General features: G+C 40.8%; 1 protein-coding gene and 1 long non-coding RNA gene across 3 annotated transcripts in view; one reads left to right on the top strand and one right to left on the bottom strand.

The window, feature by feature from the left end:
* LOC134820632 (GTPase-activating Rap/Ran-GAP domain-like protein 3) overlaps positions 1-15363 on the top strand; it is a 29425-nt gene extending 14062 nt beyond the window's left edge. Inside the window, exons 16-21 of one of the 2 annotated variants that reach the window (XM_063831134.1) lie at positions 11706-11779; positions 11902-11983; positions 12088-12170; positions 12285-12407; positions 12921-13058; positions 14243-15363. In XM_063831134.1, coding sequence (XP_063687204.1) covers positions 11706-11779; positions 11902-11983; positions 12088-12170; positions 12285-12407; positions 12921-13058; positions 14243-14551 — 809 coding nt within the window. In that variant the 3' untranslated portion in view covers positions 14552-15363. Of the gene's footprint in view, positions 1-11705; positions 11780-11901; positions 11984-12087; positions 12171-12284; positions 12408-12920; positions 13059-13358 lie in introns of both variants that reach the window. The other variant, XM_063831135.1, reaches the window with a different exon arrangement.
* Positions 256-1191, bottom strand: LOC134820902 (uncharacterized). The gene is made up of 2 exons (XR_010160946.1): positions 853-1191; positions 256-671 (listed from the first exon to the last, which is right to left on the bottom strand). It is a non-coding gene; the product is annotated as an uncharacterized LOC134820902 (long non-coding RNA).
* Positions 15364-16524: the final 1161 nt, after the last annotated feature.

The following is a 16524-nucleotide window of genomic DNA, read 5'->3' as shown; positions in this document are numbered from 1 at the left end:
GAGAATACATATAATATTACCGTAATTTGGGCCAGTTTTAAGGCGACTTTTCATAAAAATTCATAATACAAAAGATACAAACTTTTTGTATTTTAATTTTCGTATTTTCAACTTTAATAGAAAAAATATTGTTTTGTGCACGCAGAGAAATAAATGTCATCACAGAAAAGCCCATCACAGAAAAAATCCATCACAGAAAACCTTTGAAAAAGATTGTTTTTTTGCACGCAGAGAAATAAATGTCCATCGTCCATATCGTCCATCGTCCATATCAAAATAGGTTCCTCCTAATTTAAATTACAAATGTTTGTTTGTTTTATAAACACTATCTCGTCCAGATACACCAGAGATTTCGTGAGCATCATTTTTAGTTTATCCAGCGTGTTAAGGAACCCATTAAGGAACCCATCACAGAAAATGTGAGGAACCAAACCCTTGGATCAGCGACCACAGCGCCACTTGCATAAACGTCTCCACCTTCCCCATTTTCCAATCTGATGAGCACTTTATCACCGTTAACCGGCACGTAATCTAGCCCGAGTTCCAACGGCTCCCTCTTCTCCCCGGTTAGTAGAAGTATCTCCCAGTACTCATTCTGCTCAGAGTCTGCCTTTATTCTGGTTCCATCTTCCATCTCAAGTTCGAGTAACTCCGATCCAGAATAGTCGAACCTGATTTTGAAGTAGCTTCAGCATTTGTAAATAATATAATGTTTGCAATTCGCTAGTTCGTGATTATTTTCATGATTATTTTTCTAACGCTAGGACCTTAGGTTTTAAAGTTTGGTCGAATTGTTTTAATCGTTTAAATTTTAATCGCTAAAGTACAAAAATTAATGATTTAAAATCTTACCATATACCTGCCTCATACATCATTCCTTCCAGGTCGTCATCAACCTTAGATGTCGTCAGAGTAGTTTTATTATTATAAGCTTCGTTGTTGCGGCCTGAGTTTAGATCAGTGAACACAACAAGGGTTATCTGTTTCTCTTCAGCAAAGATGCTTGCTAAACAAAGAGCCGTCAAAATTGCTGTCCGAAACATCATATCAGGAAGGAAATGCTCGACAAATAAGTCGAGGATCGGTCGAGAAGTGAGAGCTCCAAATGTAGTAACCTACAAAATGAAACAGAATTTAAATACGGAGCAATCGAGAAGTCAATAAGAAGTTATTATACAATAGAGACCCTTTAAGGGATCTCTAGAATAAACACGTCAGCAAAGACATGTCTTCAAAGACAAGCTGTTTAAACAAATTAAAGACATAATGTTAACAAGACAGATATCTTGCCAAAGAAAATTTAAAGAAATTGAAATTATCACAATTTTGAATACAATTTCATCACAATTCAAAGTGTATCTTACAATAAGTTAAGAAAAGGCTAAATAGATATTACTGGGGGGGGGGGGGGGGGTGTCACGTTCGTCTATGTCCCCTTGTCTCAAAGAATCCAAAAAGGGCAGGATATTGGCGGACATTGGCGGACATTGGTGGACATTGGCGGAAATGAGCAGACAAAAGTGGACAGCAAATTTTGTTAAATTTTGTTAAATTTTGCTAACGAGGCGGGTGATGATTTTTTTTAATTCAAATTTTATGTGGTTCATCCTGTAGATCCTGTTTTTAAGGTATATTGTGGCACGAAGTGTGATGTCGAGGACTGTTGTACTTGGATACAATTACAAGATCTAGACTAGGAACCGACCGGATATCCGGCTGAATCCGGATCCGGCCGGATATCCGGTTTCAATATCCGGTTCCGGTTTCAAACATTTTGCCGGATTTTTGCCGGATATTTCTTTTAAGAGTAGCATGAAACGTGGAGTAAAGTGGTTTTTAGAAAAACTGACAAAATTTGTACTTGGAAAATGTTCGGTCTAAGTAATTCTCGATGCGTACCTCTCGTATCGAGAGCTCCCGTTTCCGAGCTCGTGTTGCAAAGGGGAGGCCTGCCTTCCGAGATCGAATTACCAGGGCAAGCCTCGAGTCCAAAATTGTGTATCGAGGGGTGGGTGCGGACTTTGAAAAAATATTTTCGGCTAATAATGAACAGGGTAGCATGAAATGCGGAGAAAAGTGGTTTTCAGAAAGACTTTTTTTTAAAAGTTGGCCCTTTTTGGCCCCTTGCCCAGATTTTATGAGGGGCGATGGTCCCCCTGTCCCCCCCCCCCCCCCCCCTTCCTACACCCTGTCAAAGCCAATTAAAAAACTTCTTGATCAGATACGACAGTTGCGCCCAATCGAAATCCCTCCAATTATAATTAAAGTAAACTTTATTCAATAAAAGATCGTACGATCATAACGATGGACGCAAAGCTACGAAGAATTAAGAGTTACCTATCTTTACCGAAAATGTTTTACCAATGATGTTATAAAGATTTTGTTGGAATTTTTAAACTCATTCGTTGTCTGACTGTGGGAACTATTGATTCTTGACCTATCTTTACCCTAGCACAAACTCACAAAGTGAGTTATCGAGGATAATATGCGATTGTTCAGGGATATATGCATTCTTCATAGCGGACTGTAATACAGGGAATACAGTATTCGTCCTAACTTCATTTATACTTATAGATTTTGCACATTTATTTATAATGTAATTTTACTCCCTCCAAACGTCCAAACCGAATTTTAATTCGGTTTGGTTGCAGGACTAAGCTTTATGCCAAAGCTTAGTCGTAGCATCCTGGGTAGTGGGTGTCTTCCACGAACAGTTTATGGTGTATTAAAAATGACTTAAGTACAAATTTATGTACACCTCTTCGTTTGTCATCCACGAACTGAGTCTTAAGGGGGAGGGGTTCACACATAAGCGGGTCTTTAAAATCTGCAGACAGTTTACAAGCTACAATGAACGTACTCTTCACTAAGAACACTGACTGAAAGGACCTTGGCAAAGAGCCAAGAACTTGGATCCAGCTTTTTGGGAGTGACAATTTGTCCACAACCAAAAATGGACCAAATATGGGCATGCCTGGATATTGAAAATGCAATGGAGTAATATCATTGTATTGTGCGACTTAAGAAAAATACATGTATATATTAATATACCCAAACCTTTACAAGCTAGGAAACGTGGAACAGTAAACAAAAGATCGATTTTTTTCAATAAACCTCGCTGTTCCATTTTGATACGGTACTCTGCAAAACAGTGGCGTAACTTTGCCTGTTGGCGCCCCTCCGCTCAGTGACAAAAAGCGCCCCCCCTAAAATTTTTTGTGTCCCTAAAAAAAAATTTAAAAAAAAAAAAAAAGGTCGGGTACTTTTTTTCTCGCCCCCCCCCCCCCCCCCCCCCCCCTAAGGCTTTTTGCGCCCCCCTGAAGCAAAAAAGGGTACCCCAAATATTTTTTTCGCGTCGGCCGAACGCTAAATTGGACAGGGAAATACACAAACAAGGCGTTTTTTCAGTGAAAGGGCCTAAAATTCAGGAAAATTGCGCCCCCCTTATACGGCGCCCCCCCCCCCCCCCCCCCCCGCACAGCGGGGTCTGCGGGGCCCTAAGTTACGCCACTGCTGCAAAACCAGTGTATGCTAGTGCTACTCTATCGCAGATTTGGTTCAGAATCCAGCATCATTGTGAGGAGAAACGGTTAATAACTCATTGTCACGTGATCGTAGCCATCAAAGACAAGTATATAACAACATAGAATGTTATCTGTATACAGTAAAAATACATAGTCAAGGCACAGGTATTTTGGGGGTATATTGGGGAATGCCTTAGCGGATTTTGGAAATCCCCCATAATAGAGTCGCCCATAATAACCCCAAAGTACTCCAAAATACCCCTTGGATTTGGCATTTGGTACAAATCTAACACAAATTATGATGAAGCAAGACGTTGGCTAGTTTTGGGTCAGGATATTGGGCGAGAGCACAAATATTAATGAGCTAAACTAATGGTATGCGCTCATTAAAACAGTATAAACTATATGCTCATTTACATGGGACTCACTGTCTACAAGTTGATTGTTTAGAGCTGCTTTACTGTTTACTAAGCAACTTGGTACCTTGAATAATTGAAGTGGTGGAACAGTTGGCCAATACAAAGCGATCACCCAGTCTGCTCATGATGGATGCACCTTAAACTGTACTAAATCCTTGGCACTATATATATATATATATATACGTTGTATGACCCGCCTGTATCGTCCCCTGTATCGTCAGGACACTATAGACAAACGACCGTGGGGCCGTGGGGGTCACGACGTGATATAAATAAATATAATGCTTCTCGCCTCGCAAGATCGGCGAGTTGTACCACACACCACTAGGTGCACTGACCAGTGACCACTGCAGGGCCACGCTGAGCTGCGATTAAGGATTGACATAAGCCCATAATTACAACAAGGATCAGTGTCTATAAATAAAGTGATCACGGGGACCGAGTCACCGAGCATACGAGAGTAATTAAGAGAGCAGAAATGTGTATTTTATCCACGTTTTTCTTTGTACTACGTCGTGAACCCCATTACAGTGTCGTTTTACTAAGTATCGTGGCAAAAACCACGATACAGCCGCGCACTCGTACGCAGCAGGTCTACTGTCTACAACGTATGACAAGGTTTTCTTAAAATCTCCCTCTCATAGTTTCATAATTTCCCGCACTGTAACTGTAAGACTGAAAACATCAATCATCATATTCTCTGATTATAATCAGTAGCAACAACATTGCTCTAATTTGGGGAAAAGTTCGAGGTAAATTTATATTTCCAGAAAGCTTGTAGGTTTACAACCTACCAGGACGTGCGCCGAGTTGGACTCGTCGACGGTCCTAATATATGGAACAAATATTTTACGAGTATCACCCGTTCACAAAGGTGAGGCACAACTGTAAGACAATCGTGGCCATTTCTGGGTCCGGCCGGCATTGTGATTAGGCGAGGGACAAATCTTAGTATGCTAAAATATAATGTAAATATAATGCCAATGGTAAGCGCCCATTAAAATAGAATGAACTTTACGGCCAGATGAGTGTTGGGAGAACACGTCATTGTAGCAGATTTATTTCTCCACAGATCACCCATGTGGACTCCGACTCTAATAAGAAACAGCCAGCGAATTATTCTAAAACAGGTCTTACATTTGGGACATGGAATGTATTATCTCTGACAAGTAGTTCAAGTCAGTTGTTCCAGCTATCAGAGAATATCTCTGAGTATAAGTTGGACTTGCTGGGTATAACTGAGACCCATATGCCTGGTACAGGATCAGAGCTACTGGATAATGGCTCCTTACTTATTTATTCAGGGAGGATGGACGGTATAAGAAGGCGAGGTGTCGGTCTTACCCTTTCAAAGAAGATTAAAAATTCATTAATTTCCTATCTACCAATATCTGACCGTTTGTTGAGTGCAAGGCTGCATAGTCAACACCTGAACATCTCTGTTGTTGTGGCATATGCGCCAACTGAGGGGGCTACAGATAATGATAAGGATGAATTCTACCAGCAGTTGTCAAGTGCATTCGATGAGCTACCCCGACATGATTTAAAATTACTGCTCGGTGATCTTAATGCTAAGGTCACATCGGACTGCAGTTCTATGTCAGGTGTCATTGGTGGGCACTCGCTTCACAGCTCATCAAATGACAATGGTACCCGATTGTTGGACTTTTGCATTGCCTACCAACTTACCATCGGTGGCACTATGTTTCAGCAAAAGGATATACATAAAGGTACGTGGAGATCACCTAATGGTCGTACTGTAAACCAAATAGACCACATCTGTATCAGTAAGAAGTTTGGAGGCTCTTTGCTAAATGTAAAAGTTTGTAGGGGGGCTGACATTGGGTCTGATCACTATTTGGTAAGAGCACGACTGAGAATGAAGCTTATGTCAGTGAAAAAGAAGCAGGAACGTAAGCTTGAGATTCCTGCTATTGAGCATCTGCGTGATCATTCACTTGTTTCCGAATACAATGTTGTTCTGAGAAACAAATTTGACTGTTTGGAACCTGAGGTTGACCTGGAATCAATGTGGGACAACTTCAAGACAACTGTCCAACAAGTTTCCATGGAAATTCTTGGGCAAAGACCTCGAAAAAAGAAGGACAGGCACCAATCTCAGAAGACAAAAGAATTATTGAAGAACCGTAAGGAATTTAAGCGTAAAGACCCTAATTCGAACGCTAACAGGTCAGAGTATTCTAGATTGAATAAGCTCTTTAAAAAAAGTAGCAAGGTGGACGATAACAACTGGGCACGTAGAATGGCCAATGACTTGGAAGAAGCTGCGAGAAAAGGTCAGCAACGTGAGGTATGGCAGAAGATCAATGTCATATCTGGAAAGAAGAAGAAGCAGTCAACTGCAGTTAGAGACGTATCTGGCCAGTTGATTGCCGACCCTCATGCCCAGAAAGAAAGGTGGAAAGAGCACTTCTCTAGGCTATTGAACCCTCCCCCGCAAGAGGCCAATATTTCTGACCTAGACAACATCCCTCCGCAACCCAGTTTTGACGACCTTTCCGATTCGGATGAGGCTCCTACAAGAAACGAAATTGTTGATGCCCTCAAAAAACTCAAGAATCACAAAAGTCCAGGAGTGGATGGTAATTCCAACCAGCAACTTAAGTATGGACAGCATGGGTTGGTTGATCAACTAGTTGTGTTGTTCAAGAAAGTGTGGGAAGATGAGAAGATTCCTGAGGATTGGTCCAAAGGTGTTATTATCATCGTTGGAAAGAAAGGTGACACCTCTCATTGCGCTAACAACAGAGGCATTACGTTAAGATCCACAGCCTCGAAGCTCCTGCAGATGATACTCCTGCGGAGACTTAGCAATGGCATGGAAAAATTTCTCCGGGAGAATCAAAGTGGTTTTAGACAGAATCGCTCATGTATTGACCAGGTTTATTCACTCCGCTGTATTATACACCAATGCATTGAGTATAATATTCCTCTGTATATTAATTTTGTTGATTTCAAAGCAGCTTTTGATTCGATTGACAGGCAGTTCATTTGGAGAAGTATGCAGCACTACGGCTTACCTGACAAGTACATTAGAATTATGAAGGCGTTCTTCACTCACACAGTTAGTGCTGTTAGGGTCAATGGAGAGGTTACAGACTGGTTTGATGTCAACTCGGGAACTGGGCAAGGTGATATACAGGGACCACCAGTCTTCAACTTTTGTTTGAATTTTCGGCATACCTTATGGAACTAAACAAAGTCATTAGCAAGGGGGCTTTATTACAGCTGCCAGCCCCCGGGGTAGAAGAGAAACATCTCTTGGACACTGATTACGCTGATGACATGGCCATGTTAGATAACTCAAAAGAGGGGCTGCAGGAAACCACTGACCTTCTCTGCAAATACAGTGCATATGCGGGTCTGAAGATTAATGCTGGCAAAACACCGAGCATGGTTGTCAGCAAAAGTGCATCGCAGAGGCCGTATTCTAAAGACGACACTATGGACATCAATGTGGAAGGTCTCCCAATACAGCAGGTCAGCAATTTCACTTACTTGGGTGCAATCATCAGTGCGAATGGAACAATTGACAAAGAACTATCAGCTCGAATTCAAAAGGCCTCTGGGGCATTCTATCAGCTTAGCAGTATATGGTACAGTCGCAGCATTAAGACTCCAACTAAAATCAGGATTTACAAAGCGGCTGTGCTCACTATACTGCTTTATGGAAGTGAGGTATGGAATACCACACAGACGCAGATGAAAAGATTTGAGGTGTTCCATCACAGATGTCTGAGGAGAATCCTGAAAATCAAATGGTTTTATCATGTATCTAATGCTGATGTACTTAAGCGGGCTAACATCGCCCCTGTTGATACTTTCGTACGAGCAGCTAGACTCCGATGGTTTGGCCATGTGGTGAGGATGCCAGAAGAAAGAATACCCAACTATCTTCTGCACTGGATCCCAAAGCATGGTGAAAGGTCAAGAGGTAGACCTCGGAAAAACTGGTTGTCATGTGTCCGGGAGGATGCAGCAATCTTCACAGGTGTCGATAACATCACGATAGAAGATGCAGAACAACAAGCTACAGACAGGGTTCACTGGAGAGGTCTAATACACCGGAGAAAGGAGTTACTATGTGGTGCAGGCCACTCCAACGACTAGGAGGAGACCTTTTCAAGTACAAGTAAGTAGAACTTTACGGGGCGGCGCTCAGCCAGCCTGTCATTCTGCCGAATCTTTATGTTTATCAACATAATAGCCTGGTGTCCCCAGGTAAGATTGAACTCTGTTCATTATATAACACGAGACTCAATCCATGTCTATTGTAAGTGAAGACAGTTTAAAGCTGTTTTTAAAGTAGCTCGTTTATTAAGCAACTTGGTACCTAGTGAATTATTGAAGTGGTGGAATTGTTCGCTCAGTCTGCTAGACGCAGCTTACTGCATACTAAATCCTTGGCATAGATAGATAATTCTGTCCATATTATTTCGATGATGTGAACCCTGCTTGATTCAGAGGATGATATGAACCCTGCTTGATTCAGGGGATACTGTTATTATGCAGTAATATAATCTGGTAGACAGGTGTCCGCGGACAGTTGTCCGCGGACAGTGGTCGGGCTATCTCGATACTGCCGAAAATGCTTGATAACTTCGTCATTTCTAATCCGTTTTGCCTCATATTTTCAGATCATCTGGGGTCGTTCACATATTACGTAATCAGCCGAGGGGGGCGGGGGTTTCAAATGCTTACGGTTGATTACGGGGGGGGGGGGGGAAGGGGTTTGGTCGTTGATTACGTAATCAAAATTTTAATTTTTTACCGATTTTCGAAATACCAATTGGACAATTTTCCGTTAATTATGTAATCAAAATTTTCGTTTTTTAAACCAATTTTCGTTTAGTTAAAGTGCTTTGCGATTATTTCATTCATTAATCCGTTGTGATAGCTTTTAATAAATAAATGGCTTAACATGAACATGCAATAGATAGTAATAATCTTGATTACGTAATATAGGAGGGGGCAGGGGTGTAGGAATGATTTTCTTCATGGGGGGGGGGGGGGGGGGGGGGGGGGGGCCACAGCCTAAATTTTTTGGCGCTAAAGCCTGAATTTCGAGGACAAAAGGAAATTGCAGCATGTGCGGTATCGCGATTTTTCACGTTTGCCGCGACAAGTCGCGATTTTTCAGATCCTGGCCTCACGACAAATCGCGATTTTTTCAGTTCTCCGCGTCAAATTGCGCATTTTCCTTTAAATCTGAGGACCGAATTCGCGTATTTTCCTTCAAATCTGTGGGCCAAATATCACGTTTTCTATAATTAGTATATCAATATGAAACCAATCAGTGTTACATCCAAAACCTTCCGAATGTAGGTACGGACTTCAAAAAACCGAAACATGTATTTTCGGCTCAGAATGATCAGGGTTACTAGTAAGTACATAATGATCAGGGTAGCATGAAACGTGAACAAAAGTAGTTTCCAAGAACACTTTTAAAAATTGTAACTTAGAAAATTTTCGGTCCGAGTCATTCTCGATACGTACCTCTGAAAGCAGAGCTCCCGCTTCCGAGCTCGTATTGCGAAGGGGAGGCCTGCCTTCCGAGATTGCATCACGAAGGCGAACCCTCGAGTCCAAAATCGTGTATCGAACTTCGAAAACCGAAAAAATATTTTTGGCTCATAATGATCAGGGTAGCATGAAACATGAACAAAAGTAGTTTCCAAGAAAACTTTTAAAAATTTTGACTTAGAAAATTTTCGGTCCGAGTCAAATTCTCGATACGTACCTCTGAAAGCAGAGCTCCCGCTTCCGAGCTCGTATTGCGAAGGGGAGGCCTGCCTTCCGAGATCGCATCACGAAGGCGAACCCTCGAGTCCAAAATCGTGTATCGAACTTCGAAAACCGAAAAAATATTTTTCGCTCATAATGATCAGGGTAGCATGAAACATGAACAAAAGTAGTTTCCAAGAAAACTTTTTTAAATTTTGACTTAGAAAATTTTCGGTCCGAGTCAATCTCGATACGTACCTCTGAAAGCAGAGCTCCCGCTTCCGAGCTCGTATTGCGAAGGGGAGGCATGCCTTCCGAGATCGCATTACAAAGGGGAACCATCGAGTCCAAAATCGTATATCTGATATCGAACTTCGAAAACCGAAAAAAATATTTTTGGCTCATAATGAATAGGGTATTATGAAACATGAACAAAAGTGGTTTTCAAAAAAACTTTGAAAATTTTTGTCATAGAAAATTTTTGACTTAAAGAAATTTTGACTTTAAATGTTAAAATTTTCTGGGAAAAAAATGTTCCCTAAAATCTTTAGAAGCCTAAATTAAAAAGTTGGCCCTTTTTGGCCCCTTGCCCGGATTTCATCGGGGGGGGGGGCGATGCCCCCCCTGCCCCCCCCCCCCCCCGCTTCCTACACCCCTGGGAGGGGGGTTGGGTCTTGATTACGGGGGGGGGGGGGGGGGTCAAACCTTGATTACGTTATATAGGGGGGGGGGGGTTCGGTCTTGATTGCCAAAATATTTATTACGTAATATGTGAACGACCCCTATGCAAAATTTAATATTCTACCATTTCTGAAAAAATTAGGCATTCAGCATGTTCAGAAAAAAATATAGGTGTTTTAATATTGAATGGGCGTGGTCTAAAATATTCGAATTTTCAAATTTTGACGACGGAATCCTCGAACCAGTATGCCATCTGCAAAGCAACAGCTCTCAAATATAAAACACGGCGGAGCTATTAAGGCCAACGTATGCCCACTGACTTTTGGCCCACCCTGTATTTTTTCGGTTTTCGAAGTCCACCCTACCCTTTGATATCCAATTTTGGACTCGATGGTTCCCCTTTGTAATGCGATGTCGGAAGGCAGGCCTCTCCTTGGCAATACAAGCTCGGAAGCGAGAGCTCTGCTTTCAGAGGTACGTATCGAGAATGACTCGGACAGAAAATTTTCTAAGTCGACATTTTTCAAAGTTTTAATTCTGGAAACTACTTCAGTTCATGTTTCAATTTCATGCCACCCTGATCATCATGTGCCGAAAATCCGATTCCGAGTTCGGTTTGAAAAAGGAGGCCTACTTTCTGAGATTGAATCGCAAAGGGGATGCATCGATAGGTTATGAAAATAGGCTTCTTATTAATGTAAGCTCCTTCCAATTGTCCAAATTATGTGTAAAAAATTCTGATAATATTTGCCCGCTAATGTCCACCCATGTCCGTCCGAGCCCGCCAATGTCCGTCAATTTCCGCTAATTTTCCAAAAAACACGTCCGTTGTCTCATAGAATCCAAAAAGGACAGGACATAGGCGGACGTTGGCGGACATGTCACCCCCCCTCCCAAATTATTAGATAAACCCGCCTATTAGCAGTCCCACGACCCAAACTTGCCGCACATTTTGCAAATAATCGCCGTACTCTATCCGCATATGCAACTAATTTTGTTGCACATTTGCCGCAAATAGAGCAGTTTCAGGCAAGTCATGCGTGAGCACAAAAGTTTGCCTAACTTAAATGTTGCTTCAGGACAGAGAAAAGCTAGATGATACTCTTCAGCCTTCATGATTTGTCTTGTCATACGTTGTATGACCCGCCGCGCACTTGTGCGCGGCTCCCCCTGTATCGTAGAAACTCACCATAGTGAAACGACCGTGGGGGTCACAACGTGATACAAGATATTTTTTCAATATACAGCACTAGTTACAGTACTAGTTACTATCGCTGTACTATAAGTGTATACTGTATACTGTATATCCATTAATTTCTACAGTGTAAACTTTCAGAGTTCCTGATTATAGACGCAGAAGCAGGCGAAAATGACAAAAGAAAGTGTATAGAGCGTCTTCAAAAACACAAGGTGATGTCTTATAAAAGTCTATAGAACGTCTCTGAAAAGAAAATACATCACTGCTGTTTTTATGACAGATTTACTTCCTCGCTGACATACAAAAAAAAACTTGCTAACTTGTTGCGTTTCAGGAGAACACAAGTTTATGTATAACTCCTGTAGTGAAGGATGAGATAAACAACTGGGCTATTGGCGTCCTTCTCACCTACAATAGTAAGCACTTTCTGTTTCACTTTCCTTTTTTTAAATTTTATAACTTAACAAAATTAACTAATAAGAGTAACTAATGTTATTAAAGTAATTTTTTTCTTTTTCAGATATCTCAGTTTTGGAACAGTTTACACTGCATCCTGACAATATATTTACTATTCTTATCAAGTGGAACGTCAAACCTTTACATGTAAGTTACAAACAAATATTAATAAAATACAAATACTTCATCAGTTTCTCCTTTGCTTGGTTACTTATTTACTAACTAACTTAACTTACTCAAGTTTCTATCCAAACATTGCAGATTCACAGCTCGCTACCGTATTTCATGGCGATAGGACAACAAGGTATAGAGATAAGAATGGCAAGCAATGGCAACGTGGTTCACAGTATAGATGTAACGTGTGTCTCTTATCTAGCAATAAGAGTGAGTATCTAATCTCTACTAAAAAGATTGTCTTGTTAGGATGTACTTTTTGAATAACTTTTTATCCATTTGCCTACTGTAACTTTTATTCTGTAAAAAGGAACTGGTAGTTCTATGGTTTAATGATGACTTTTACGTTACCGTGACCACCATAGCAACCTCAATCGGTCCCGTAGCAACCAAGGTAAATTTAGGTAATTTTTCTCTGATCGACCAAATGACTTTTAATTGCGCTTTAAACTGGGGATCCAGGTTGTATGGAATAGAACTACCAGTTCCTTTTTACAGAATAAAAATTAGACAAATGGATAAAAAGTTATTCAAAAAGTACATTATCCTAACATGACTTTTGGAACACCCTTTTTGAACACCCTCTGCTCCGAAGTCCAAACACATCACATGCTAAAATGTAACCTTAATCATTCCTTATTTGACAATAATATGTTCATAAAATATAAGGTAAGGTGTAAACTACACGGTAATTAATAAATTAATTCCCCTCCCTCCCTTCAGTGTGATCTGATCTACCTGTCCACGTGGGACAACAGTTCTTCCACCGGGGAGATAGTCAGCCTCCCCACCTCAGTCAACTTCGGCTCCAACTCGACCATCAGCAGCACTGGCTTAGCGCTCTCTAACGAGAGTGTCGAGGTGAGTCACGTGACATCACGTGACGTCATGTTATGATGTTGTTAATCACGTGACGTCATGTTGTAACTAAGCAACTGAGTTTTCTTGCTGTAAAGATTTAAAGAAGCCACCTGATTTGTATTGATACTTATAAAAAAGCACGCTGTTCTTAATAATATCAATAGTGGAGAAAGCCCAAAATCTGCAATCGTTCCATTTATCTAAGCACTGAAACTGATTCATTTAATTTACCAGCTAATTCTTTTCCTACGCTAACAACCTCTTGTTTTGAGTGTTAACAAGTTGTACTGTAACTTTCAGCACTCGGTCGAGTCTCCTGGTAGCACTCTTACCCGAGAGTCTCCCCTCCGTCGCAGCTTCAACGATCATGCCTGGGCTCGAACTTACACTCACACTGAAACCCATGACGATCTAGCTAACAATATTTTCTCTTGTCTCTCGTTAACGGACTTAGCTTATACACAGAGCATAAGGCCGCCGTAGAGCAGGTTCCTGGATACTAGGATCTCAAGGATGTGATGATTTGAGAAGACATGTTAACGATCATATAGGATGAATTAAGTGGGATCTTTTTTATGTTCTTATTTCAAAGTCTCCCATCGTGCAGCCCAGAAATTGAATTTGAGTGTTACTGTTGTTTCAAGTTTCGCACAAGATATGGTCATGTAAAGATGCGGAAATGTGTATTTAAAGAGTCTGATGATTGCTTTCAGCAAAACTGTGTTGTAGCGGGACAGATTCTTTGAAAATTTTGGCTGAGCTGTCAAATATCTTTAATTTTATTTTACTTTATATGGCAGTGTTACCATGGTAACACCACTGATATGGTAGCGTTACTATGGTAAAAACATCATATTATGGTGATTTCTAATACCCTTTTTAATTTTGCAGCAACCAATTCTTCCGATTATATTTGGGTTTTCTAGCTGTCTAGTATAATTCGGAAGGCACAAATTGAGCAAATAATCAATAAATAATCCTATATGATTGTCGTGTCATGAACTCTAACCGTGACAAAACCTCTCCTCTTGTTACAGCAATCTAAAATATCCAGCTGGAATATGTACGTTTTCTTCTTTTTTGTTACTTCTCACCAGAGCAGTTTGTGAATTCAGTGTTCTCTCTAAATGATGTTAAATGTTGCTGCCGCCCCACTTTTAGCTGCTGACACACCATGTTCCCAGAAGGACTGGAACAATAAGACTCCGGTACCGCTCCGAGTGAACTTCCACAAGAACTCTCCAAGAAACAGACGGAGTCTCACTAATGCTGTCTTACGTAAGAACCTTCTCGGTGGTTCCACCTCTGAAAATGACGCCATGAAACACAGCTTCTCTACCTTAGACCTTGCGTTTGACTCCGATGAGGAGAATATAGAGTCAGGGCCCGCCACTTTCAGCCACACTGGTTACGACCTGCACTATAATGTGTATGATGCTCCTACTTTTTTTAGGGTTGTATCTGTGGATCTGAAAAAGGGCCCCGGAGACTGACTCATCAGCGCTCTGTTTTATTTATTGATTTAGCTATTTATTTGCTCGTGATACGTCTGTGTGGAGTTAATGTGATTTGGTGGTGCGAAAAAAGTGATTAAAGATTGCTGTGACTAAGAAAATGTATCCTCGCTCAACTGTTGTGTAATCAATTAATTGAGGCAACAACCACCTTCCAGTTTTTGCTCGATGCCTTTTTCATTTTTTGACTAATTTGTTAATGTTATGTTCAAAATCATAACCATCCTGCATCTTACTCCTTATAATACATAAGACATAACTAATCGTTACGGTTATTGATAAGTAAATTCTGACAGAGAGGATCGGAGAAGATTATAAATAAGAAGTTGTCTTATGATAAATTCTCATAGATGATAGTCTTAATTTATATGATTTATTAACATCACTATTCACTAAGTCATAAAAATCGGAATTAGTCCATCACCAGATTTCAGCTTAGATTTTTAAGGAATTGTTTTTGTTTATCACCTAAATTTTGAGTTTAGCTAACAGTAAAATCCCTGACTGTTTTATCTTGGAGTTTGTTAAAAACTGTTTTATTTAATCATTTGACATGAACACGACAAAATGTTATTAATATTATAAAAGTGTACATGCGGTTAATATTGCAGCTAATCGAATTCACATCCTCCGCCTAGATATCGATCATAATGAAGGTCAAGATAGCTTCTGTGCTTACAGATTAAAAATTTAAAGATAATAATAATATTGGACAAGTTGTTAATTCGGATTTTGATTGTTGTATTGTAGTTGTACGATGTGTATTGTATAAACTAATTTTACCAATTCGCAAAGAAGTGTAGTAATTAGTTCACATTTTACTGTTGAACCTGAAATGGATGTCGCTGGCAGACGGACAAATTTTGTAGGCTTATAATTTACCGACTGATATTTGAAACAAATATTTACGCCTTTACGGGTATCATCCTTGAAGACAAATTCGATCACGTCAGTAGTCAGTTGCTCTAACAAGTAAAGAGCCTTCGTAATCGTAGGGACTACGGATCACTAGATCATAGATGAATAATTAAAATTCCAACAGAATCTTGTTCCCTTCATTGTGTTGATTCCGGGAAGCATTCTCTATATTGTATATACGCCCTCATGGCTCATCATACTATAGAATGAGATATCGTTCATTTAAAATTGGGTAATTATAGGCCTGTCAAGGATTGCAGCCCAATTATTAAGAGCTGATCAATTGTTCAGCCTTCGTGCTTGCAGTAGCGCGCGCCCTCGGAAAGCTTGTGAAAGCTAGTAGGTTTTTCTGGGGCTGTTACTGTTACTGTTGCTGTAGAATGTTCTGCTCGACAGAATCTTAAGGATATGATGATTAATCACTCTACACTCGACTGTCACGTGACTTTTTCAACCCGTTCTCCAGCTGGCCCTGAACGACTATTCGAAACCCTAACCGGAACCCTCTTATCTGATCCTAACCCTAACCCTAACCCAATCCTTGTATCACGTTAAGCGACCCCCACGGTCGTTTCACTGACGATACAGGGGGAGCCGCGCACTTCGTGCGCGGCGGGTCATACAACGTATGACAACCCAATCCAGCTAATAAAAGCATATATATGCTGAAACCCTAACGAGAAATTCGACCAACTTCCTTATACGGTCATATCACGTGATTGGTGATCAAGACAGTTTTTCGACAATTTCTCGGCAAGGAGCATTACATGGGGGGTGATTCTGAATCAGCGTCCAAAAATACATGGAATCAATTACTGGGCCGCGCTCAGCCTGTCATTCCGCCTTATCTCTATTCGGTTGTTCATGTTACCAACATTAAAGCATGGGGTCCTCAGGTAAGGAATCAAGAGCTGGTTTCAACTGTCGGGGGCCCTTTTACATTTTAGAACAATTTTTCGAAGATCGACTGTAGCGTGATTTATTGTAGCGCGATGCACTAGTGGGCCGCGCCGCGCATATTCTCGCAACCGTAG

This window comes from Bolinopsis microptera, chromosome 9 (assembly GCF_026151205.1).
Source record: "Bolinopsis microptera isolate Bmic1 chromosome 9, MBARI_Bmic_1.0, whole genome shotgun sequence".
Lineage (NCBI taxonomy): Eukaryota > Metazoa > Ctenophora > Tentaculata > Lobata > Bolinopsidae > Bolinopsis > Bolinopsis microptera.
This window is presented reverse-complemented; position numbering and strand designations above follow the sequence as displayed.